Consider the following 27,199-nt stretch of genomic DNA (forward strand, 5'->3'; position numbering starts at 1 on the left):
AGCCTACCAACCCTGAAAGAACCTGCCTCTCCTACTTTAATCTGGCTCAGCAAGTCCCCAAACAAAGAACCACTTCATTGTCCCTAGAATTAGCTTGGACCACAGTCTGATGGATTTAAAGCTATAAACCACCACGTACAGGCACAGGTGGCCTCTGCCCTTTTATCATTTGGGTAAATCAGGATTTCTGAGCTGACCACTATTATGCATCGGCAAGGAGGCTGGCTCCAGATGGTGTGACCTCCAGGTAGGCATGACAAATGGAGGTTGCGCTGAAGGAGGAGGCCCTGGCCAGGGCAGCTGATGGACGCTCTCCACTAGGACGGGACGACTTTCTCCACCTGAAGGATGGGGTGCCAGCTGTTGGGCAGTTCTGATTCCCCTTTGAGCAGCAGAACATAAACTGGACAGCTTCTAAGTTGTATCTCAGGGAGATCAGGAGAGCCCTGTCTCAAAGTATTTACTTTTTAAATATGCCCATTCTGGGGACTTTGCTTCTTACTGAGGCATGGTGGGCATTAAAGAGTGCCCTGTTAAAATGCAAATACCTTGTGTTGCGCTCTGCCTTCAACATGACCAGTTTTCCAGTAGTTACAATTACCAGCAGGGAGGGAAAAGCTCAGTGGGGGAGGGCCGCAAGGCGGGCAAGGCCTAGCCTGGAAAAGAGGTGAAGGAGGAGGTAGAAAGAGAAAGAGGCATTTGTTTCCAGATTGCACTGCTTCCCAGTGCCACTAGCAAGACAAAATTGTGCTTTGGGATCCCTCGCTGCCACCAGTGGGTTGAGAACATAGCCAGGTTTGGAAGAGAGAAGAGAGGAGGAGAAAAGAGACAAAGGGAGAAAGGAGAAGGCTTCAGGTGGGGATGGCTAGGGCTCACCTCAGCGAGTTGGTTGAGGGGCATGCCTGGTCCCCATCCCCTCTCCCGCCCCACCTGTCCGCTGTTGCCCACAGAGCTGTGGATGTGCCTGGAAGCGCAGGCGCAGTGTGGTGAAGCGGAAGTGGAGCTGGCGTCAGGGGTTCTAGTCTGGCCCGTAGTAACCAGCTGGAAGGCTTCTGACCTCTGGGGTTTCTTATCCTTAGCAGGAGGGCTTGGCTGTGAGGTCTGAAAGGCTCCTGTAAACTGCAACAGTTCTTGTGGTGTGAGTCGGTGGTGGTTTTGAGAGTCCTGTGATGCAGCCACCAGCAGGATCCACACCTTGCCCTGAAGGCGTCCTAATGAACCCAAGGTAATGGCCCGCTGTAGATGTCACACCTAGTTCCCATTACCGCATCCACTGTTGACTGAAAGTTTATAGGAACAGTGCTTGGAGACTGCTGCTGGTCTTAATTCCTTTCTTTAACCTTGAGATGAGAATGCCTTTGTTTGAGTCTCAACAAGTCTCAAGTTACATAACTCAATATTATGAAAATCTCACTCACTGTTTTATATTCAGCTTTTTAGCTGCCCTGGTTTGCAGCTTTAATTGAATAGATGGCCTTGTATTTATGCTAAGTTTTTTGTCTTTCTCTTTCAGATCTTGACAGGATAATTACATTGGTTTGTTGAGTAAACCCTGAGGCCAACTTCCTAGTGCAGGATATCAGGAAAAGTTTTCAGAACTAGCCCAGACCAAACCAATCTGCCTCCTTCCCAAAGCCTTCCCCTTAGACAGCCAGACAATTTTATTCTTGTTTCTTGAGCACACCCTGGGGACAAGTATATACTAGGCATGGGGCTTGCTGAAATGGATGTATGCATAAGTAAGTACATAAATAAGTTATATGCTTGGAGTTATGTTGGCAAAACTAGAAGTTTCCTTAAATCCTCGTCGTGTTCTCTCCTGTGTATTTGGGAGAGTGTCACCCACTGCTTCACTCCTTGATGTTGTACTAGGAACTGGGATGGGGCAAGAGGAGGCAGGAGAGGAATAACGCATGTTCTCAAGGAATTCCCCAGTCCTGCGTGCAGCTGGCAGCTGGGGAAGGACAGCCGTGTAAATGGGTAACTCTATACAGTGCGACTGGTGCTTACCTCGAGTGGTACACACAGGGTCATGAGAGCAGTAGAGGAGGAGGAGAAGAACGAGAAGACTTCAGCTTTATAGAGCATTAGTGTCAGCAAGAGTTTGATGGGAAACGAGGGGAAAAAGCATTCAAGTCATAAGGAATAGCATGTGCAAAAATATGGAGAGGATTTGTGTGTTGCCAGAACAGGAACACAGGTGGAGATTCTTACAGGTTCAGGAAAGGCAGTGGAAATGAGGAGGGAGAGGCTTGGAGAAGCCATGGCAATGAGGCTGGGGAGGTTAGCTGGGACTAGGCAGTGGAAAACCTGGCTCTGCTCCAGGGCCTAGAAAGGCAAGAGAAGTGAGTAATACAGGCCATGGAAATGTCTATCTCAGACTTCCTGGTCTGGATAGGAGGACCTTGAGGTAGTTGAAGGGAGGCATATTCATAAGCCTCTGGGTCCCGACTTGTTGCTCTGATTCTAGACATTTGCAATGGCATTTGAATACATTCAGGAGTAGGGCCAGGTTTGGGGAGATCTTTTAAAGAAGGAGAATACCAAATGTACAAGAATGCTGGAGCGCCTCCCAGGGCCCTGGAAGGGCCTTGTGCAAGCAAAGTGCTCTGAAACTTGTATTTCGTTAGCTCCACAGTGAAGCCAGCTGTGGAACCTGAGTTGTGTTTGCCCAAAATATTGCAAGTTATAAGTAAGGACTAGTTTTATGATTCCACAGCTGTTTTCCTGGGAGAAACATCTTTTGCTGTTAGTTCTTCCTCTGCAATAAACAGGTTTTAGTCCTGGACCCTCTTTTCTACCTAGATCCTTTCCCTAGGTGACCCAGTCTCAAGCATGATCCAGGATGTGGTCTAGCCTTGGTCTGCCTTTCTGACTACCTGCTGCCTCTTTCCCCACACTGGCTCTCTGTCTTGTCCTTATATGCATTAGGCTGCCTCCCATCCAGCACTTTTGCATCAGCTTTTCACTCTGCCTGGAGCGCTCTTTCCTCAGAACCTCATTTGTACATTCAGGACACAGCTCACATGCCGCCATCTCAGAGAGGCCTTCCCATATCACCCAATATAAAGAAATCTCCTCGTCACTGTCTTTTGTACTGCCTTTCCTTATTTTCTTCATAGCACTTTCTTACTAGGCAAAGTGATTTTATTTTTTGTCTTTTTACTATATGTAAAAATATCTCCCACCACTTGAGCTGTTTGAGCACAGGGACCTTGTCTGACTCACTGATAACCTCAGCCCCTGGCATGGTTCACATAGACACTCATTTTTAAAAGAACCCAACAGAGTTGATTGAAGGCATTCTTACATAATTATATACTTAGCATTTACATAACACTTTCTAGTTTCCAAAAAACATTTACATACATAATCTTACTTCTACCTCAAAACAACCCAGTGAGGCAAGTAGGAGAGGGGTTGTGGATGGCCCCATTTTAAAGATGAGTAAATTGAAATTCAGAGAGGTGGGATGGTTTGTCTGACATCTTCCAGCTAATAAATGACAGCACCAGGTCTACTTCCACAAAGAGCAATTCTTTCCATTCTGGCTCGTGTTTCTAAGACTTGTTACTTCTCTCGGCTGCTCAGAGCAAAGGAATCCATCCATATAAGGATGGAGAAAGCACGTCTCCCCTTTCCTCTGAGAGGAAAGGAAAAGAGAGCTTGGCTTCCATGTGAAGTTTTATGGCAGACAGCCTCATCTTCATCTGCAGGTTCAGCAGAGAATCAGGCTAATTATTATATAGTAAAATGACTTAATTTGAACAATAACAAAACATTCCCTGTGTGCAGTAGAATTTTATTACATATCATGAAAATGGAGAGAGACTTGAATTTTCATTTTGATTCAATGTCAAAAGCATTCACCACTGGGAAATTTAATATATTTCATCCTTAAAGGCAAAACTTTTGGATGGTGAATAAGGAATGAAAGGCAGCCTTGCCATTTTTTAAATAGAGGCTTGCAAAGTAATGTTTTTAAAAATTTGTCTAGAAAATCAGTAACAGAACAGGGAGTTCAGAAACCTGAAATCCCTAACCCTAGTCAAAGACTATTGGAAGTATATTTCTACAACTCTTCTGGGCTTCACTACTTCATTAACAGAAATCTTTAGGAAATGCTGATGCATTTATAATACTAATGTGATCCTTGAATGAATTTTGTTTTTGTTGACAAATTACACAGAGAAGTGTGTAAATCTTACAGAGCTCGGTGAACTTGGACAAAGTGAATACACTCATGTACTCGCCTCCCAGATCAAGAAATAGATCATTAGTACCAGACAATCTGCCTCTTGCCTCTCAGCCCAGTAACTACCCTCCCTGAACAAGGGTAACCAGTATTCTGAGTTCTACCACCAAAGATTAGTTTTCTCTACTTTTGAACTTTATACAAATGGAATCATATTGTAGGTAGTTATCTTTTTTTTCCTGGCTTCTTCTGCTCCATATGTTATGACGTAAGATTCACCCATATTATGTGTAGTTGTAGATGGTTTATTCCCACTGCTCTGTCATAGCTTGTTGCCTGATTATGCACATTATCTGTTCCACGTTGATGGTCATTTGGGTTGTTTCCAGTTTAGCACTATTAGGTATAGTGCTACTATGACCATTGTTATGCATGTCTTTTGGTGAAAATACATATAGATTTTGGTTGGACAAAGATCCAGTAGAATTTCTGGATCACAGGATATACTTATAGTCATAGATATCACCAAAGAGTTTTCCAGAGTGGTTTTACCAATTTATTCTCCCACCATCGATGGTTAAGAGGTCAGTTACTCCACATTTTTAGCACTTGGAATATCTATCTTCTCATTTTAGCTATGCTGGAATGTTTCCTATGATGGATTTTATTATATTTAAGTTGTCATTAATTTGTGATAATTTAGTAAGTACATTTGTGAAATGGTGCATCAGAAACCTGGGATTAGGTGGAGATTAGATCTAACTGATGCTCAGTTTTATTCTTGTGTTGTTCTCTCATTCCTTCATATGCCTAGGTTCAGCCCACCCAATGAGATGGCAGGCCTTCTGAGACCAAGGGCTTTGTTGCAGGCTTCTTTCCTTGTTGTTATAGCCCTAAGCAAAGTGCTGGGCACAGAGTATGTGCCCGGTAAGTTCTGATGGACTTGGGCTGACCTGTGTGATGGAAGCAAACCCAGCAAAACCTATGGACTATCTCAGTTCATGGTTCCCTGCCTAATCACTCTGTTTTCTGGCACTTTGTAGGGTGATGAAAAGGACCAAGAGAGGAGTTCTAGAAAATGTTCAATTCCTTCATGTTCTACTGGAGCCTACATTCCAAGTGCTGAAACTCTTTAGGTAGAATGAGTCCTTCTATTTTCAATAGGCTTTCCCTGAGGCATGAACTTAAGGCTACGAGAAAGTATAACAGATGGAAGACTGTCTTCCCCTGGGTTGTCAGGAGAAGGCATTCTTTGTGTCCTTCCATGCTTGAAGGGGTGCTTTGGACTCAATATGTCTGTTCTTATTACACTAACCTGATTTCCCTATGGCTGCATTTAGTTTGATAGAAATTTCTCCAAAGGCCACAGTTATCTCTAGGATACTTAGTTTCCTTCTTGGCTGATTTTTTAAAAACTCTATCCTAATTTTTAAGAACTATTTCTGTCATTTCATCAGCTAGGGGATCTGTAGTCAATTGCCCATTTCAACATGCAGCATTGTGTCATGCTATGCACATTCTTGTTCATATTGAATATTGGCTATTTCTGGACTGAGATCCTGAGATGTTAAGTTAGTATATTTCAATAGTTCTGACTTAGTTTGAAATTAGGTATTTACTGAAAGTAGTTGGTGGAAAAGTCCCTCCACCCCACGTCCCAGGCTTTCTTTCAATTTTGGACTCTGACATTCATAAGGAAGATAGATTTAATGTGTGTGGTCAAGAAGTGGGGATTAAAAAAGAAAAACAATTATGGACCTTGAAAAACACGTATAGAGTGCTGACAAACTAAGTCAGTTTCCAGACCCCATTTGGGCTACCTGCTGTCAGGCATACCAAGGTAGAATGTATAGGTGCATGTGTGTGTGTCTGTGTGTAAGGGATGGTGGAAGAAATGAGAAATCCCGGAAAAGAATATTGTGGAAGATCCTGAAAGCATATCAGATAGTAATTGTGTATAGTCATTAATGGGAACAGGTTTGTTCTGCAAGCTGAAATCAGAATCTGCAGGTAATCAGATCTAGTGCTCTGGGGCCCCCCGTGACACAGTGATTATTGTAGGCTAGACCAAAAAACAATGGGATATTTTATTCTTTCCCCTTTCTCTCCTATCAGGGCTGGCCAGCTTCCCAAAATTTGTGGGGAGATGCAGGAGACTATGAGTTTCAGAATGTTTTTCCTCTGGGGTTGGGCCTCATGTCTCAGATCTCCTGATAGGGGATCATATGTCTACTATCTTATATCACATAACATACATGTCTCTCCCTTTGTACGTGTATTTGCTCTTCAATCTCAGATTGAACTGGCTGTGACTCTTGGGTTTGTTAAATTCAGGTCTACAAGATAACTCTGTGGGTATTTTTGATCAGGTAGTTAAAGGCTGGCTATAAGCTCAAATGCTTGGGGTGGTTCAAGCTGACAGCATGAATATGAAATAGAGTCTGTAGCAAGCTGAAATACCTATTTTCCTTCCAACAGGGGATCCACTAGTCAGCTTTAGACAATGTAGGTTGGGTCAGGTGGTTAGATCTTCTGATTTTTCAAAAGAAGTCAGAAATCCAGATCTTAAAAAAATTTGTAATTTCCTGTTTTTTAATGTTTGTAAATAACTTAAAAAAATCACTTTGCAGGCCAATTATTTGAGGGCCAAATAAAACAAATCTGCAGGTTTCATTCAGCTCCCAACTCTAGGCCTCCCAGTTGAAGTGATTTTCTGTGGAGAAGAATCCAAAAATGCCCAAGTCACTTGAAGTGATGTGGGATTGTATTATAAGAATACATGTGACAAGAAGATAAACAAGATTTTTTCAACCGTGTCTCAACAAGGGCTCATAGAAACCCAGGAGCTCTATAAACATTCTAGGTAAAAGGATGAACAGAAACAGCACATGGCTGGTAGTTACTGAGAATTAGAAGGTCTTTATCACCAGTGGTGACATAACTTATGTAATTCAACTGGTGGCGTGTTTCATCATAAGCTGCCTCTGACACGCATTAACTTCTCTGGTATTTGTAAAATTCTTGACTGGGTCTTAGGGCTTCCAGGGTGCTCCTAGTCTGTTGCAAGTTGACCTTCATTACTTTAGTTATGCCCAAACAGAAAGAACCTGTTTCCATTAGTGACTATACACAGTTACTATCTGATATGCTTTCAGGATCTTCTACAGTATTCTTTTCAGGGGGTTCTCATTTCTTTCACCATCTCCTCAGGTTAGGGGAAGGTCATTTTCCTTGTGGCAAGAGCATTGTTAGAGCAGCAGAAGAGGTGCTGGTAGGTCAGGGTGTGTTTGGAAGTCATGGCCTATGCTCTTCTCTATGACAGAATGTATGGGCTGCCTCGCCATCAGCCATCCTTCCTTTCTTGCTAACAATATTCAACTTTGTTCAGTTATCAGGCAACATATGCACCTCAGGGAAAGCTGGTCCCAGCCCAAAGCAGGGTGGATCTTGATTGCATCAGAGCTATCAGGACAAGAACATTTTCCTTGTCAGAGATTCACTTAGGAACTAGCATGTGAAGGGATTCTGAGCAACAAGACTACAGGAAAGGCCTAGGGAAATTTTCCTTCTAATGAGAAGAGATTCAAGACAGGAGATAGACCCTCTTTGGAACATACCGTTGCATCTTTATACAGCACTTAGAACTTTGGCAGCCAGTTTGTAACTAAGGAAGATAAATGTGTGGATAAAAATCAACCTATAGAGGAAGGAAAAGTAGAAAATTGGAAAAATAAAAACCTCTAATATCTTAATGATATCATTGAATAGTGAGTTAACCAACCATGAAACTGTTCTACCTTTGAACTTAACTGTTCCGGTAGGTGCTACATTCTCCTTTTTGTTGATGATGTTCATGGTTGGGTTTTCTGTTATTTTCAGCTTAAAGCAGCCTGATGTATTAACAATTATTATTTCCCTTGGAATGTTGAAATAACCCAGCTTTCCCTGAAGATTAGATTTTGTCTTCAATGGATTTATTGGAAGTAGCCTCTGAATTTTAATGTTGCCCTTTATGTTCAAAGAAGCGTTAGCAGGTTACAACTGTGTATGTGTGGAGGAACCTGCTGAAGACTGCAGGTGTGATCAGCGATCTCACTGGCGGAGGAAGAGAGCTATTGTGGGCATCTGTGGTGGGCTGGCTGCTTGTGCCCTTGTGCCCAGTATCATATTCTTAGGTATACTGCCTGCAGACTCAGGCACGGCTTTAGGTTTAAGTCTCCATGCTCATTCAACTGCAAATAATCTAAGCCTACAAAGTTGCCTTTTGCCGTGATCACTATTTGCAAGCCCAGGGCAGACCCTTGGGCGCTGTCTACTAGATTCCCCAGCTCCCTGCAGATCTCTGCTATCCTCTCTTGATGTTTTTCCAGCTGCACCTTCCAAGTCTCTTCTCTATTCAAATATTTGCTGCTGTTGTCCTTTATATTTCCCTCTTGCCTTTGTTGTCTGCATGTTTCTCCTGGTCACTGCTACCCAAGAGGAAACAGCTAGCAGGATTGTGTTAATGGACGTTGGAGATGACAGACTAGAAACCAGGATCATTTTACTCTTTATTTACTTGCATGGGTCTTGGGAACACCATTGTTTAGTGAGTGCATGCAGATTCCCAGAAGCACATGGGACTCAAATACTTTCCATTTATTCTCTTTTTTTCAGTTCCCAAATTTTTGCTGCCGAATTTCTCTTTCCCCCCTTTTGACCTATAGTGAGCATTTTTTTGCCCAGTCAGACTTTTCTGTCCCTCAAAATTGAACTTCCTCTTACTTTTTCTTTCCCCATCTTGGCTGCTCACAACTAGCTCCTTTATCCCATAATTTCTCTTTTCCTGTCTTTTCACCAGAGCCCTCTTATTTTTCTTCCAGTCTCCCCAGAGCATCTGTGTGTGCACCTGGAATTTCAGTGCCTCCCTGAAGCTTTCCTGACTTAATTTTGGGAAACTGCCATGTATCAGTCTTCTGCATATAGTGCTTACCCTCCACCAGGAGAGCTACCAGCTTCTCAGTTCTCACATAAGCATGATGAAAGACATTAAAACCACCTTGGAAATTGTTTTCCTTGTTAAAGTATTAGACTGAAAGATTTTGTGTTCTTTTAGGCAACTGCAACTTTTATGGTAAGAAATAACCTGCTTATTTTGTAAGGAACAGGTAAGTACCCTAACTAAGTCATGGTGAACTTTCTGTAATTTTTCTTCATTGACCTGAATTTTATCAATTCTATCACTCCTCATCATTTCAGTATGAAAGAAAAGAACATTTCATCTGCCATAAAACATGCATGTATGTGAGAAGAGAGGGCCAGTATGGAATACATACTTCAGATTTAAGCATGCCCATGAACTAATATCTCAAAATGTTTTCCAAATGGACATACACATTTTGTTTTTACATATGTAAAATAAGAAAAAGAGGAAAATATTTAATCCATGCTGAAATAACTAAGTGTTTTTATTTTTAACATTGGTTACAGGGCAATTTTGCCCTATTGAGCTGGAGCCAAAATATATTTAGGATGGATAATATTTCTCCTTCAAGTCTCTTCTGGCTTTGCACCCATTTTTATCACTTATGTGTATCGTTTTGTCTGTGTTGGTCAAACCTCCAGTGCCCTGGGAAGTAGGACAGAAAGGATTAGTTGAGAGCAGGGCCTGCGAGGTGAGTGGTGGAGGAGATACAGAATCTCATGGAAGGTGCTAGAGACCCTTGGTTAGAGGGGTGAGACCAGAAACAGAAGAATTGGCCTTGTGAGACCTGGAGGTGTTCCCAGCAGGAGGTAAGAGGAGGAACCCGCAAAGCCTCTACCCATGAGTGACTTTGGGACTCTCGGCACAAGCAGAACTGCTTAGAAAAGTGTAGCAGGGCTGGTTGGAGGTTGATCTCACTGCCTCTGTACAGAATCTGCTCAGTTGTGGTACCCAGTGAACCAGGGGCTCTAGGAGCGTCAGCAGTCCGCATGCTTGGCACAGATCCTAGCTCCCTCCCTGGGCACTGTCCGCACTAGCAAGGATATGGCTTTGTCCTCAAGAGCGCAGAGGAATGGAGATGCTGATGGAAGGTGGTTGGGGGAGGCAGGCTGGGCAGAGAAGCCGTGGAACATGAATGTCTGCTAAGAAAAAACAAACCAACCAGCCTATATGTGACAGTGGCTTGTTGCACCCCTTCAGGTTTGTAGAAATAAAAGTACATACACAAAGGTTAAATACATTGCCAAGAATTCTTATCACAGAGTGAGAATTGCAATCTGGATCCCTTGCTGCTCCAGTTTCTGGTTTAGTCATAGCAAGTGTGGTTATTTCCTCGAATGAATTTCCATGGATTAACATGGTTGTGCTGGGAGTGAGCATGCCTGTAAGATGCTCCAGAGGCTTCTGGAATTGAACAGAGAATGAGTACAGAGAATGGGAGGGCATAGTTGGCCACTGCTAGCATGGTCCAGTGTGGTGTCCCCAGAGGATAATGGCCAATGTGTAGTGCTTCCCCGGCAACAGGTGACACTGCCCTGAAGCAGTTTGGTCTCTGTTTGAGAAGAAGACCACATTTAGTACAACGGAGCAGCAATCACTATATCTTCTGAGATCTGCCATTGATATCACATGGTGACAAGGAGAAGACTTGTGGGGGATAGTCAGGCCAACCCCAAGGCGCAATTGATATCATACACCTGGAGTTCCTCAAGTTGCTACAGGAAGACAGAACTTAATAGTTTGAAGTGGGAACTCCAGAGTTCTATCCTTGGGTTCAGAGCCTAGCTCCACTACTTTATAAGCTGGATAGCCCTGGGAAAATTGTTTAATGTCTCTTGGTTTCACATTGCCTGGTATAAAATGAAGAGAGTACTACCACCTCTGTTTTGGAGTTATTGTGCAGATTAACTGAAAAAAATTATTATGGTAATATGAATTACCAGACACATGTAAGTACCTGATCAATGTTAGATGCTGTTTTAAGTCGTAGTCGAGGGTTTTGGAGATCTTTCCCTGTGACTTGAAAATCTGACAATGGTATCTTGGGATCCATTGTTTCTACTCCATCCTACACAAAATAGCTAAAGGAACAGGGTTGTAGACAGAGTGAAAAGCTTACTTGGACGACCACCTGACAAGGGAGGGGGCCCCGGATACATCTGGATCCCAGCGCTCTCGTGTGGAGCCTGCTGGGCTCTGCTTTCAGGTGGCGTGGCTAGTCTGGCCACTGGCCCCTGAGAGTTGCCTGTGAAGTTGGAGTAGACCTGCCTGTGCTTTGTCCTTCGGCATGTCCAGGACCCAGTGCTCCTTTTTGCTGACTCAGGCCAGCTGGTACGGCATACTTATCTGAATTTCACATCAGCCTTCACCTGATTCTGGGCTGCGGTTGAACACTTGGTAGTCACAGTGATGGTCTCTGCTTCCCCACTCAGCGGCCTTCCTAGTCCTCCATGGTATATGTGGGAACAGTGAGGCCCCAGCGAGGGGAAGCTCAGAAAATCACTAAGGCCCACTTCTGCCTAAACACCGTGCATCATCGGCTTTAATCTGCTATACCTGTTACTTGAAGGAGCAAGGCCACTCTGTGGAGCAGGTCCCCCCTGAGTTCCAAATGGGGAAAGAGGGGCAAGCCCTTTCTCTGTCTGTTTTCCTTTCAATCTTTTTAACACTGACTTCCTGGAGATAAATGCCACCGGGGCAAACCAGAACACATGTGCCCTTGTCTGTCTACTCCTGTGTTCTCAGACTCAAAGGTGATAGGATCATGTGCAAGGTCAGAAGTAAAAGTGCCCCCACTTCCATCTCTGATGGTATGTGTGTGGGGAATGGAGGGAAAATAGTGTTTGAGCAGTATGGAGCTGGAAACCAGGCTATGGAAAATTCTTCCAATCACTCAGTGGGTAAAATGGTAAAGAGAGGATTTTGTCCTTATTAGTGATGATTAAAATTGTTATGGAATTTCTTTCCTGTCAAGAATCTATTGCAAAATGCAGCTTATACAATTATAAAGGCCCCATGCATTTTTAATTCAAAGAAAATTTGAGTTCAGTCAATGAAAAGGAAACCTGATATGCCCTGAAATCTGAAGCTCCTATGTAAGAGAGACCTGATGAACATTTCCCCAAATTTAACAATAATTGTAAAAATTTACACATCAATAATAAAATGTTGTGAGGCTGAGGCTTTCCTAAACTACTAATAAATAAAAACTTTATTAACTATGCTAGAAGAAAGACTAAATTGTCTATTTTTTCTTCAGAAAATGATATCCCAAAAATTGGTATAATAAGAAGAGCCAAAGATTATTCAGGCAACAAAGTGAGAAAAAAAGGACTAGAGAAGTATGCCATAAAGTCGTGAATCAGCAAAAACATGGTATTTCTGTGTATTTGTGGTGTTAGCTTTATCAAATTTGTGATTTCTTTTCTCATTCTAAATAAGTATTTAGGTTGAGATCTAATTTTGATTCATAACGGTTTTCTTAAATAAATTCCCCAAGTTTGTAGATGTTTTAGGTCCCACACATCCTGGATCTTCTCCTGATGGGAGCTGCATGGCCAATAGTCTGATTTACAAGAGCCACTGATGGGTATTTGCAGGCCTATAGGAACAGGTCCTGTGGCTGAATGCTATTTTTCATTTGTATTTCTGTCAAAACAAAACAACAAGAGCAAAAATTTAGGAATCACTGCTCTAGACAGCTGAAGCAAACAAATAATTTTAGAAAAAGTGATTACCACTCTCCTGAGTTCAGTGTTTATTACTGCTATGTATTTGTTTATTCTTTTACTGCAAATATATGTTTATGCATTGATATTATGCCATGTGCATGTGTTCTGGTTATCTATTGCTACATAACAAATAACTCCAAAGCATAGTGTCTTAAAAATAACAATCACTTCATTGTGTCTTATGATATCTCACCTTCTTGGAGGGTGATCGGACAAGCTTGGAAGATAAAAATATTTGCCAGGCAGATCAGGTGACAATGGCATTATCTCAGCTTAAGCAAAGAACTGTTGTGGGAAATAGAAAGAAGGAACTCACATTCTGAGCATTTATACATGAAGACAGACCCCCAAGAATATTGAGGGAAATGAGAAGCAGCACGGGGCTGGGGAAAGCATTTGAAGCAAAGTGCAGATTTAACTGTTAGAATATAATGATGACACTACTCTAGTGGCAGTGAATCTAAGGACTAAGCAGGTTACAAGGACAATTAATTCTAAGGGCATTGTCATGGTGGAGTGTTCTGCCTGCCAACTAGCCAGCCAGTTTCTGGAAGCTTAATTCTGGAATTAAGCTTGGGTGTAAAATAGAAAGGGGTTGCTCTGCAGTTACAAATAAAACATGTGAATTGTAATAAGGCCAATGTAGATATTGTCTTAATCTTAAAAGAAGCTAAGATATGCAGTTCCTTCTGTGAAACGCGGATTTCCCACTGACTTCAAAGGCATTCCTGAGGGCGGGGGCGGGGACGGGAGGAAGTTAGGTGTGCCCAGATAAGGTGTTTGGGGTGGCTATCATTTACTACACTGTTCTCAGAGGAGTTAAAGCACATGGCAGTTTGCTTCAAGCTACAAGCACATTTTCAGTATCATGGTGGCTACACTCAGTCCTCGTTATTTTTGAAAAAGTGTTATAGAATATGATATGGGTCCTAAAGAGTTCCTGCCAGTGTTCTTTTATATGCTGATCTTAATTTAAAAACCAGTCTCTATCTACTTTTCCAAATGTACTCAAGCAAGTTCAGTTTATGGATTGGGAATTTCGTTGCTCCCACTGCTAAACCATTTTAGTGACTACAAGATACCTATGAATCCCATAGAGGTCAGTCATCAAATAGATGCTCCCGCTGCGTCTAGGAGTTGGTCATGATGCCTCATGGGTGCATTTAGCCTGGACTTTGCGCAGGGTCTGCCTCTACCCCAGCTGTCTCATGGACATTCAGAAGGTGTTTCCAGCTACTTACTGGTCAGAATATGTGGCTTATGATTAAAGAGTTTTCAGTGCCTGGCCTCAAGACCAGTGTGTGATCCAGAAACACATGGTTAAGAACGTAGGCTCTGGGGTAGACAGAACTGCATGTCAATCTCAGCTCTTGAATTTACTAGTCATGAGGCTTTGAACAATTATGTAACCTTCTGATGCCCAGGTTTCTTCTGTAAAGGTCAATGATGCCAGTAATCCTTGCCTCATAGAGGTATTTTATAGATCAAATGAAATTATGAATAGGTATTATTATTATTATTAATTATGCTCCTTCTTTTCAATCTCTTCTTGGACTTGAAAGAGCTGCTTCATTGGAGCAGTAATTATGATGACTATCATTTATTGCCATGTGCCAGCCACCAGGCTAAACACTTTATCTACATTATCTGTAATCATGACAAAAATGCTAGGAAGAGACCTTTATTTTAGAGCAAAGAAAACTGAGTGTCAGAAAGGCTAATTAACTTATACAAGGTCATAAAACCCAGCAGCAGAGCTGGGGTCTGAACTCCAGAGTTGGTGTTCTTTTACTAAGCCACACTGAGGTTAATGTATTCCAGTCATTTTTTCTTGGATCAATATGGGTTGGAGGGGTCATTATTTCCCTCTTTCATTCATGAGGGACAGATGTCCCTTGCTCTAGAGAAAGATGGACACTTAATATTAAGCAGCAAGCCCAGATGGAAACCCATCTGTCCACAGTGTTCCATATGGAGCAACTGCCTTTCAAGATGCCCGTAATTCTCAATATGAGGCAAATATGGTTGTGTCAGAGAGGCATTCACCCATGTCCAGGCTCCTACAAGTACTAGCCCCGAGGAATCCTTGATGTTCTTGATTTGATCTCTCTTAGAGACTGTAACCCAACAATGCTGGCTCATCAGCTTTGGATATAAATAAAATCTCCCTGCCAATCAATAAGCCAGAGTCTCTATTTTGTCCACCTCTACTCCAGCAGCAAGTCTTGATTTCCCTATTTCTTTGCAAAAGATGTCCTATCTGGTCCTTCCCTCAAAATGTTTTCTTTGAGAGCCTCATGTGTGGCAAGTCAGTTTGTTAGCCAATTGGATTAATCAGGGACCACTACCCAGTGAGAGGAGCCTGCAGTCCACCTAGATGTGCCAGTGATTGGGTCAATCTCACTGTTTCCTAGTTTTCCCATTGCTGCAAGACCACAGGCCAGTTCCCCAGCCTTGTTCTTCTTTTGTCAGCTGGGCCATGAAGCAATTCTGCCTGTGCCCAGAAATCCAAGTAGTCTCAGAGCAATGTCTCATTCATCTTCTGTCAGTCATTATTGCTCAAGAAAGCACACATCTTTGCATGAAAGACCAGTAGTTTGCGAGCACGGTATAGCTTCCAGTCTACTTCTAGAAAACACATCCCTGAAAAGTTAACAAGGTCTACAGAGATGCAGTTGCTCCAACACAGACAACTTTTTTCATTCTCAGAGAGCAATATATCTCATTTTTGCCATAGGTTCAATACTTTATATCCAATAGTCAACACCTTTTCTGTTGTGGCCACTATATTTGTTTACCTGTTTTCCTACCCTAATCCTGCCCCATCCACCTGATGTCCCCTAAATCAAGGGAACAGTCTCCACTAATGGATGTCTAAATCTCTACCTCTTACTGAGAGGAACAGTCCTTCCGTCTTTCACCTTTTCCATGAAAGTTTAAAAGGTAGGAGGGTCAGTACTCATACACTTGGTACCCTGTGTTTTCCTTCCATAGAAGACTCAGAAAGAAAGACTGTGTCCCTGAGGTACTACAGTGGAAGGTTGTCTTAAGAATCATTGCCTTTTCTCTGGGAACCCTCCTCCCTCCTTTTTTTGTTTTAAGTAAGGGTTTGACTCATCTTGATTCAGCCACAGTAACCACAGACTGGGGAGGGAGTGGGTGGGAGGGTCAAGATCGCAATACCAAAAAGAGAAAAGCATATTGAAGGAAAAGAAAGGAAACAAAAAGGAAATTGGGGAGTGTCCCAGAGTGATGGAACTGGATTCTTCAAAAGTCAAGGCCGAGTGAGGGAAACCATAAGGGCTTGGTTACATCCAAGACATTTGGAATCTTCCAGAAGAATGCCTACATTACCCAGTAGAAAGTGATTTCTCACCTTGAAATGTCATGGGTTGGTATGGACTTCAGTAGCTGTTTTTGTTGACAATATTAACTTTAATTTAGCAAATGGTCTATGCTGTCCTGTTTGTGAACTGTTTATTTCCATGTGTCTTGGCAATTTTTTAGTGTGTAAATCTTTGTGGAATAATCCTTTTAAAGCTTTCTTTTCTGTCTTTTTTTTTTACTACTATATTCTTCAGGCCATCAAAACAGAAAATGTCCTGACAAAGTGAGCTTTTCAAACTTGTGTCACAAAGACATAAACAAGATGCAATTAATGACAAAGAGCCTACCACTGATATGAAGGGGTGTGTGTGGAGAAATCATTCTCTGCATTGTGGTGGTAGTTCAGGTCCCAGAACTAGAACCTTAGTTACCCTAAGAATATTGCAAAGAACATGGAAATGGTAATTTCCTTAGTTTTGTGTGATGACTAGAAAATCCTGATTCAGCTTAAATTTATTTGGATTGAGTGTGCGGCTTCTCCAGAAATCAACGTAATTCTTCCTTTCTGACTTTTCAGGGACATTAAGCAATTTCCAGAGCTCCTGTGAGGAAAAAGGAAAAGTGATTATTAGGAAGAATAGGGCAGATGAGAAAGCAAGTTCTCCAGTTTTCCCATCCAAGTACTAATCAGGTCAGGCCTTGCTTTGCTTCAGAGATCAGACAAGATTGGGCATGTTCAGGGTGGTATGGCTATAGACCTCCATTATGGGAGGTAGACCTAGAGAGTAGTGATGACATTTTCATAACCATACATCTAAATGCGTGATTTCATACATAATGGGAGATTATGTCTGAAACCAGAATCATCTGGGACATTTGGACTGTGTGGTTGGAGAATATGCTGAGTTTTCCTTCTGTTCGAGAGACATAAACTGTGAAGAATATCCCAAGATATTTTAGCAGTAGTCTATATAAAAGGAACCAATTGTAAATCAGAAATAGACTTTGAGAGACTCTAGATCATTAGTTGCCCTGTTTAAAAATTTTCTAGTTTTACTAACTTGCGCCATTGTTTTCTAAGATTTCTTTCAGGAAGGAAGTTGTGGACATTAGAATGTCTAACTTAAATTCTTCCTCCTGAAATCTAGGCCTCTTCTATCCTCTATCACAGAAATTTGTTAGATGCCCAAATGACCCACTTGCAAAATAATTTAAAAAATTATAGACAGTATCGCAGCTCTCCAGAAAATACACAAAATAGAGAATAAATATGACTCTCATATCATCCTATACCTTCCTTTATCTCCTTCCAGTTTTTTTTATGTCCACACATGTCTTGATATGGTTGTAATGAACTTTTTTCCTGCTTGACATTAGAAAAATTTTCCTAATTGCTACATGGCTAATAATGGTTATTTTTAATAACTGCATACAAATACATAGAGTATAAGTTTTGATTGATTCAATCAAAAAGATGTTTTGTTCTTTAAAAGAAACAGTTCTTTTAAAAATTACATTTTTAAACTAAAACAAAATTTAATTTTAGTAATACTTTCAAAATTATAGAAAAGTTTCAAGAATAAGAATAAAACATTGACCAGCTATGTACTCTTTATCTTGATTCACTGTTGTTAACATTTTGCCCCATTTGCTTTCTCTCTCTCTCCCTTCTCCTTTCTTTCTCAGTAATGTTTTTCTAAACTATCTGAGAGGAAGTTTCATACATCCTGGCCTTTCACCCTAAGATACTAGATTATGTATTTTATAAAAATAAGAATATACTTTTATAAATTTCGTACTGATAATGATAATTTAATCTACCATCTGTGTTCCAGTTTTGTCAATTGACTCAACCACGTCCTTTAGATCATTGTCCTTCTTCAGTACAGGATCCAGTCTAGGATCAGATATTGCAATTAGTTGTTTGGTGTCTTTAGCCTCCTTTAATCTAGAACATTCCCACAGCCTTCTCTTGTCTGTTGTGGCATTGATGCTTTTGAAGAATACATCCCCCTCTTTTGTTTTTTTAATGGAATGTTTCTTGTTTGAGGTTTGTCTTAGTTTCCTTCATAGTTAGTTTCATTCCAGACTGACATGCTACATAAGTGATGCTGTGTTCCTCTTAGGGTATCATCTGTAAACACATGATGCCCATCAGTGATCTGCCTCATCACTGGTGATACTAATTTTAATCACCTAGTCAAGGGTGGTGTCTAATTTCTGCATGGTATGGTTTCCATTTTTTCCCTTGCAATTAATAAGTAAGTGTGGAGAGAAATGTTGACATGCAAATATTCTGCTCTTCTTCAAATCTTCTCCCCTCGATTTAGCATCCATTGATGATTCTTGTCTGAATCAATCTTTGCTATCATAGTTACAAATGATGACTCTCCAACTCTAGCACTGTCTCCACATTTGCCAGTGAACCCTTGGTCTTCTACTGTAAACAAGGGTCCTCCCTTCACATCTGTATCTATTATCTATCTATCTATCTGCCTATCTATCTCTATCATGTCCCTGTTATCTATTTCATCTATCCATCTATCTAATTTATTGTTTGTAGAGACTCATAGACTCTTATTTTCCTAAAGATCTATAATTCATTATTGTCTTTGTTTAGGAGCTCAAATTGTTCCAAATTTGGCCACCAGAAGCTCCTTCTGTGTCTGTTTGACATGCCCCATGATATTTTTGAGTACTTCCTTAATTTCTGCCACAAAACTGATGCTTATGGCTCACCTTATACCCCCTTGCTCCAGCTCTGGAACCAGTGGTTTCTTCCTGGACTCCTGGTTCCTTTTAGTAGGGAATGGTATTAGAAACCAAGACTAGGTACTAGGTATGATCATTGCTACCTTGGTGTCTTTGCTTATAGGACTTTTCTGTGAACAGAGCTAGGAAATAAATGCATTTATATGCACATGTGCACATCTGTACATATGCACATATATACGTGCATATTTACACACTTGCATACACACATTTTAGAAATCTCTGGTTCATATCAATACCTCCTATTCAATCTATCCTATGGGAATCATCTTGCCTTCCCCTTTTAATTATTTCTGTCTTTTCTTCCCCATTCAGAACCCTGGCTCTCAACAATATCAACACATTTACTCATTTGTTCAGTTCTTATAGTACATCTAAAATAGGTAATCTATAATGGAATTACATTGCCCATACCTCTACAAATACAGCCTACTAAAGAGAATTCAGGATTTGTTTGTTCTGCCCCAACCCTGACCAAGACTGAGAAATATTGATAGTCCAATACTATGTTTGTAAATATACTTGACTCTCTTTTATTCCCCTCTTCAGTATGGTTATGTTATTCATTTAAATATTGTTACTATCATTTGTTTCATTTGCTTTCAGTTTTAGTATCTTCTTCCCATCCTTGCTGATGTTTTACTTTTTGATCACGTGGAACATATTGCCAAAAGTCAATACTATACAAAAAGTACACTCGGGGAAGTGTCACTCCATTCTGTATTCCTTCTTATTCTCCTTACCCCCATTCCTTGGAGGCAACAAATTTCATTGTTCATGTTTAACCTGAATTTCTTTTTGAACAGATTAGCAGATTTATGTATGTTTTCTTCCCTCTCACACAAAAGACAGCATGCCATATAGTGTCTTTGGCAGTTTGTTTTTTCTGCTTAAGAATATGTCTTGGGAAATCACTCCATATCAGTTCATAGAGATCTTCCTATTCTTTTCTTTTCTTTTTTTACAGCTATAAAGTGCTCCATCATGGGTATTTATCATTTACTTATTAAGTGGTAAATAATATTATTTAACCAATCACCTATGCTTGGATATTTAGTTTCCAGTATTTTGGAACTGCAAATAATGCTGCAGTAAATGAACTTGTGAAGGTGTATTTTTTCCATTATTGGTGTTGTATCTTCAGGGTTAATGCCTGGAAGTGAGGTTGGCAGGTCAAAGTGTAAATGCAAATGACGTTTGTTGGGTATTGCCAAATTCCTTTTGCATAGGGGTTGTACCATTTTATATTCTCTGTGAGAGTGCCTGTTTTCCCCACATCCTTGCCAACAGAGTGCAATCATAAGCTTTTGAATTTTTGTCAATCTGATGGGTGAGAAATGGTGCCTCAGTGTTGTTTTAATTTGCATTTCTTTTATCACAAGTGAAACAACATTTTTTTGTATGTTTAAGGTTCATTTTTATAACTCTTTTTGTGAATTGTTTGTGGGTATCTTTTGCCCATTTATTAACAGGATTTAAAAATCTTTGAAGTTGTTTATTTGTCAGAAATGGCTTTTAATACAATTTACACTAACTAAATTTAATATAATTTGCATTAACTGAAGGCACAATCCCACAGTACCTGCTGTGGATAAGCTATGGAGTCTGACCTCCAGGGGTTGACAGTCTATAAGCTAACCACTATTACAATAGATATGAGCATAAGCTCTGGACCCAAATGCTAGTCCTGCACATAGGCAAGCTTTTTACGTTGGTGCCTTCGTTTTTCCATCTGTAAGAATAGAATAACATTTTCCTGTTAGAATTGTTATAAGGGTGAAATGTCTTAACATATGTAAAGTACATTGAACCATCCCTGAAACAGGGAACATTCTGTACATGTTAGCTATTTTACAGTCAAGAAAATGCTCTCAATACGTTGATTTGATCCCATAAGAATCCTGTTACATAGTCATTTATAAAAAATGAGGACATGGAAGTTTAGAAACATTAGGTGAATCAGTGGTAGAATCAGAATTATAACCCATTCATTAATTCATTCCACAGATATTTTTTGAGACCCTGCTATGCAGTAGGTACTGAATTAGGAGCTGGAGGTATATCCTGAACAAGACAGATCTTTGAGCTTCTGGAGCTGACTTTCTTGTGGAGAGATCTGCGTGGGGTATGGAAAGAAACAAAAAGCAAGGCAACCGATTTTGTCTGTCTTGTCTATTCAGCACACACAACAGTGTCAAAATTCATTTGTTAAATGAAAGAATGAAGGAATAAATGATGAAAGTAATGAAAAATGAGGTTTGGTACACCGGCAGGGCTCAAATCAGAAGAGACATTGACAACTATTCTGAAGAGTGGACTTTATCCTGAGCAGAAAAATTACGTGAACAGATTTGTATCTAAGAAAACTCAAGCCAGTGGCTGTTTGGGGGATCCACAAAAGGGTGAACAGCAGTAAGTTTCAATAAGTCTAGTGGGAGATGATGGTGCCTGAATCAAAAGGGAGGCTGAGGGGGTGGAGAGGAGGGGAGCTGGAGAAACTCAGAAGTTCAGAAATGACTTCACAAGGGCCAGTAATGGGTGTAGAAGGGAGAGAGGGGCTGGGAGAAGTCCGCAGTGACACTGAGGTTTCACTGTGATGAGAAATTGAAGAGGGATAGGTGACTAGAGAAAACGGGAGAAAGGGCTTTTAAACACAAGGATTGAGGGGACAGTGCTCAAACCCTAGTCTGTAAATGCACGTGGCTTCTCTACACTCCTTGGAGTCAGGAGATACAGATCTATCCAGGGCATTGTAGGGGCAGCCTATGAGATAGACCATGTCTAAAAGCAGCAAGGACACTAGTTAGGAAGTCTATTGGCCAGCAGTGCAGCCTTAACTTTCTGGGGGTCCCAGGTAGGTTGTGGTCAGTGCTAAGTTAACTGCTAATTCTAACTGGAAGTTTAGTCTTTGATGGCAAAAATGCTCATTTTTGCATCTTCTCCCATGCACAAGATGGTACCTTGCATAAAGGAAACTGGGCAATATTACGTATATGCTGCACAGGCTGATTACGATGAAAGGAAGTCTACCATCAAGCAAGGTTTATGGCTTGGGCGTTAGGCTGCCCCAGGGGCATTAAACCAGGATGCAGGAAGTCTAGGGGGAGCTCCAAATCTCTTTCCACGAAGACCAAAAACAGATGAATAAACAAACAGCTCATCAAAAACCCCCTCTAGAATGGCACCCTGTAAGCGTCAATGACCAATGCTTTTCTACAGATCATGCAGGATGACAGGCTGTGAATTTTAGACTCTTGAGAAGACCTGGACAAGGCAATGATTTGGACAACTGGACACCCGTCTTTACCAAAGAAAAGGATTTTGTAACGAAAGCTGGTAATGTAAAAAGTATGAAAGAATGGGAACCGTGTTTCACAGATGCCCCCACAGGCTGCTATTTTTAAAAGCGACCTTTATACTACTGGAGCCTCACGAGAAGGTTCATCAAGGTTAAGAAAGGACTTGTTACAATTCTTACTCTGATTAGGATCCTTTCTGGCTTACCCCTGCAAGGTCCTGCTCGGAGCTAAGACAGGGGAGGGTCTCATAAGATGGGAGCTATTGCGAATCATAGGATGGTCTCCGCAGGGGAAGCAGCATCAGCTACTAGCGCGAGTTACGATCAAGAGGGAAAAAACAGGGCACGAGCAAAGGCTTGGGAAGAGGGTAGGAGAAGAGCCGTGGAGATGGAGGTGGGGGTAAAAAGCAGAGGAGGAAAGGAGTGCGAAAGCAACCTCACGTGTAGGGCACGAGTCATCGGTCACGGAGAAGAGCTGTAGAGAATTGGGTTACTGAATTGGGAAGGAGGGACTTAGTTTTCCGGAGGGCACGTGTGAGTTTACACAGACTGGCCCGGCGCGAAGGAGGTGTGGTACTGAGCTCAGGGCGGTGGGGGTGAGACCGCGGCGGTGAAGGCGCCGCCCAATTCCTCCCCGAAGTGGAAGGCCAGGAAAGCTCGGCAGCCCGCAGGCAGGCTGGCGGGCAGGGCGGAGGCGGAGCGAGGGGGCCAGGGGGCGGGGCTCAAGAGGGCGTGGGGAGGACAAGGAGGCCAGGGCAGGGGCGGCGCTAGGACCCGCCGGCGCTTCGCCGGCTCCCGGGAGGTTGATAAAGCGGCGGCGGCGTTTTACGTCAGTGGGGAGTTAATTTTAAATCGGTACAAGATGGCGGAGGGGGACGAGGCAGCGCGGAGACAGCAGGCACACCAGGACCTGCGGCGCCGGCGGCGGACCAGCGACCCAAGCAGCGGGGTTAACCACGTCTCGTCCACGACCTTCCTAGGTGCGGGCCAGAGGGGCGGGGGCCGCGGGGGCGCTGCGGAGCGGGCCGCTCGGACTCGCGGGCACCAGCCGCAAGCGGCGGGGTCGTCGTCCGCGCCTGGCTTCGCTCCCCTCTCCTGCTGCCGCGTCCGGCCGCCGGGCCTAGACCCCGCCGCGCCCCTTGCTCCCGCGGCGGCTGCCTGGAAGGGCGGTTCTCGGGCCGCGGCTCCTGCCGCTGTCGGGTGAGCGGGCGGCGCGCGCGTCTGTGCCGGGCCCGGCCCCCTGCCTGCCCGCCAGCAGCGTGGCTCCCGCCGCGGCCGCCCCGACCTGAGGGGGCGGCCTCGAGCCCGGGCCGCAGACCCGGACTCCGGGAGGTCAGCTGCGGCGCGGCTCGGCTTGGACCCGGAGAGCTTCGGACGTGGCGGTGCTACCTGTCACCCGGCGGGCACGCACTGCCCTCTGTTTCTCGCGCGGAAAGGGAGGAAGGGGCCCGCGCATGATGGGCCCCGCGGAGGAGGACGCGGAGCGCGCGGGGGGATCGGACACCTCGCTGCCAGGTCGGAGAGCTCTCCAGCCACCCTTTCCGGAGGGGACTGCAGTCCACAGGCCAGGGCTGTGCCGGGGCGCTCGAGCTCCGGGGCTCCTCGGCCCACGAACCCATTCGCGCGAGTTGCGTGTGGCCGGGATGCAAGTCCGGATTGAGTTGTCAAACAGAGGGTTATGAACTGTTTACTAGTCACTCAGACGTAGTAAGGCCCGATCAGACTTAAAGTGTCTGGTGTGAAGTCACCTGATCCTTCCCCGGTTTTGCTGAATGTGAGCTCCTACTGTCTGTGTACAAGGAGTGCCCCTGCCCCCTCGAAGACGCATTCGCCTTGGCAGTGGAGTGTTGTGTGGCCCTCTCACTCCTAACACCCCTATTTTGAGGATTTTAGCATTTGATCTTTCACTGTGGTGTGAATTGAACGCGTGAAATCCTGATTGAGAATTCTGATGGTTACTTGAAGGCATAAAAATTTTCAAAGGCTTTAAATAGCAAAGGCTTACGGTTAGGTAAGTATGGCCATGGCATACATTAGAGTTTATTAAGTACTAAATATGAACTTGTGTTTTTCAGTTTTCTGTCTCTCCACAATCTGATAAAGGTTTTGTGAGTTGAACCGTAAAACATTTAAAAATTTTAATCGTAAAGAACAACTTTAAAAGAAAAGTTGAAACATACTTCATCGTTCATGGTAGCTCTTGGACGTGTTGAACATATGTCAGAGGTGATGACAAACTGGAATTTTGCAAAGGGAGAAAGAACAGGAAATAAAGCTTATTTTATTATTGCTTGCCATACAATGCACTTGACAGAACTGTTTACATAGAAAAAAATACTACCAGACAAAAGAGGGTTTGCCTTAAGACCTTTCTGGTTGGAATTCTCAAGTAGTTAGCTGTTTTGGAATGCTGATGGAGCGATTAATTTAGCTAGTGATTAATGCTGATTAATTTAGCTCTTTTGGACTTTAAGGTGTTTTAGATGTGGTTTCAAGGTGTTTTATGTATCTGTCTTACTAGGAGAAGTATAGCTTTATGACTTAGTCATGGTTCTGAACATTGTTTTTATGCTGAGGTACACAGATGCAGAGAAGAGATGCTAGTCCTAAGACATGATAAATACCGCTCTCCATTTATTAACTGCCCTACCTGCTACTCACAGGTTTTTGTCTTTCTGGCGTTAGCCCTTCGCTTGATAGCCCTTCCTGTCAAATGACCGCCGAAAACAGCGTTTCTCTCTGCTAATTTGCTGAGTCAGCACTACATTAGAAACCAAATAAACTTAGTAGGATTTGTGTTTAGAGGAAGAGCAAACAGGCTGTGAATGAGTAGGGACTTACCTATTTTTGATTGTGTAGTAGCTGTCTCCCTCTGCTTTCTGGATGGTGAAGAGCTGTGGGGTGAGTCAGGTGCCACTCTAGAAGTTTAGTTTTAGGAAGATGCTTTGTGTCTCTTAAGATATGTATTAACTCTTTTAGGAATGTAGAATCTTTATAAAGCACTTAACACATATTTTAATGACTTTGCAGGATGATAGGAATCTGTGGGTGTGGTTAAATCTATTTAATAAAGTGATTTGAAGTTCTTTGGAATTGTTTATTTGGAGAAGAAGGAGCTGCCTTACAGTGAAGGGGTATTTATTATAGGGAAAATAAACCCTTACTTAAATACGAGATTCTGGCCTTAAGTGGAATGCACCTATTTTGGGATTTGTTTTTAACTTGCCACTGTGTTTTAACTTTAGGATAGTTTTTGAATATTCACAAGTGAAAGTAACTTTCTTGTGATTGTTAGACCTTTTCCAAAATTGTGCTATTTCCATCGTCTGATATTAGGCAGCTGCTAAAAGTACCTGGAAGATTTTCACCTTAGTTTGATACTGGAGTTTAAGACATATTAAGATACATTAAAAGAAAATTGTGCTCAGTTGGAAGACCTGTTAAGACATACATAATTGTCAGCAAAGCTGTTTGGCAAGGCTCTGAAAATTAAGAGCCAGAGATATAAGGGATGGGAATAGAAGTTAAACTTTTTTGAGTTGGTGATTTACAAAAACAGGTTTTCTTGGGTGGGTGTGGTGAAATAATATTTTTTTTCTTTTTAAAAAGTGTAATAGTGTTCTGATTGTGTAGCCCTTTGGGGGTTCCAAAGTCCAGGTGTGTTATTTACTTCCTTGGGTATTATTTAAAGGAAGGAAGACAGATGTGAATCTAGAATAACTGAACTTTATCTCCTATTTAATTTGTTATGTAAGTTTCTTATCCTTTGCTCTCCCCCACCACTCAAAATGCAGAATAGTTAAGGGCTTTCTCTATAGCTTTAAAAAATGGATAGCCAGAAAAACAACAACCTGAAAATAGGATATTTGATTTTTATAAAGCACTTTAATTGTCTTGCTTTGATTTTGTTTCTTAAAACCTTCCTTTGATGGAATTAAGTTACTGCCATTGGACAGAGTGATTGTGACTCGGGTGCCGTCACAGAAATTACTCAGAGACGTTCTTCCTGCTCCTCACCAGAGAGGTACGGGCCTTTTTTCTTCATTGAAAGCTATCACATATAATTAGAGACAACTGGGTGAAACCTTGTTGATTGAATGAAGTCTGAGATCAGACTAATGAGAAGATGGGGCAGCTAAAAATTAAAGATAGGGCAAGTCACTAAGTGGAGTGGGAAATTTTAAAGTAGGAAGGGAAAAGGTAGATATTGTAGAAATAAGTAGAAGAATTAGCAAATTATGACAATTTTGCTTATTATGGACATTGAGAAGCATGAGGTGTTCAGAGGTGCAAAGCCAACATAACAGTTTACAAATGATTTTTCAGATTATTGGTAACTTTGGGTATACATATGTTTGCTAAACTTGGTAGATTTTTAAAAAATGTGTATTTAACTAGCCACCCTCACTACCTACGCTGGGGCAAATGGCTACAAGGTAGTTGTTTTATGGAGCGATGGTATCTCTTTAGAAACAACTGCTAAATAATGAACTATACATCATCTGTTACCCCAAGGAGATAGTATGCACTTCCGACTGACTTTGAGTTTAGTCTTGGCAAGTGTAAGTAAAATCTAAGGGACTCCCTTGCTACCAGGTGAGCTTAATAAAAATTATTCATACAAATTGTATTTCTCTGATTGGCATCAAAGTAACCAGTAACTCTGATAACTTGGTGAAATATGTAACTGATGAAAGATACTTATCTGGAATCTAGCACATTTCTACTCTTCATTGCATAATACTTTGTGCGGGGCAGTGTTCTTTAATCATAGAGAAGCATGATAGTGTAGTGGAAAGCGAATGAGGAATCAAAACTGGGTATCTTCACTTAAACTCTCTGAGCCTTGAAGTCCCTCACATACAGTACTGATAATCCATATCAGGGCTGTTATGGGAAAAAATGAGATGATA

At 42.1% G+C, this 27,199-nt stretch overlaps 1 protein-coding gene and 1 long non-coding RNA gene across 9 annotated transcripts in view; both read left to right on the plus strand.

Moving 5' to 3' along the window:
- LOC118935369 (uncharacterized) overlaps positions 1–21,444 on the plus strand; it is a 133,949-nt gene extending 112,505 nt beyond the window's left edge. For 2 of the 4 annotated variants that reach the window (XR_008995878.1, XR_008995880.1), the window contains one exon: positions 20,996–21,444. This is a non-coding gene — a long non-coding RNA (uncharacterized LOC118935369). The remainder of the gene's footprint in view (positions 1–20,995) is intronic. The other 2 variants (XR_008995877.1, XR_008995879.1) reach the window with 1 other exon arrangement.
- An 861-nt stretch (positions 21,445–22,305) lies between these two features.
- Positions 22,306–27,199, plus strand: part of ATL2 (atlastin GTPase 2) — a 64,661-nt gene continuing 59,767 nt past the window's right edge. The window contains exons 1-2 of one of the 5 annotated variants that reach the window (XM_036931598.2): positions 22,306–22,324; positions 26,226–26,310. Coding sequence is in view for 3 of the 5 variants with exons in the window: in XM_036931594.2 (XP_036787489.2) it covers positions 23,149–23,266 (118 nt within the window). In the remaining 2 variants the exon portion in view is untranslated. Of the gene's footprint in view, positions 22,325–23,093; positions 23,267–23,313; positions 23,802–26,225; positions 26,311–27,199 lie in introns of those variants that run through there. The other 4 variants (XM_036931596.2, XM_036931594.2, XM_036931595.2 and 1 more) reach the window with 4 other exon arrangements.

The sequence above is a fragment of the Manis pentadactyla genome, chromosome 2, assembly GCF_030020395.1.
Source record: "Manis pentadactyla isolate mManPen7 chromosome 2, mManPen7.hap1, whole genome shotgun sequence".
Taxonomy (NCBI): domain Eukaryota; kingdom Metazoa; phylum Chordata; class Mammalia; order Pholidota; family Manidae; genus Manis; species Manis pentadactyla.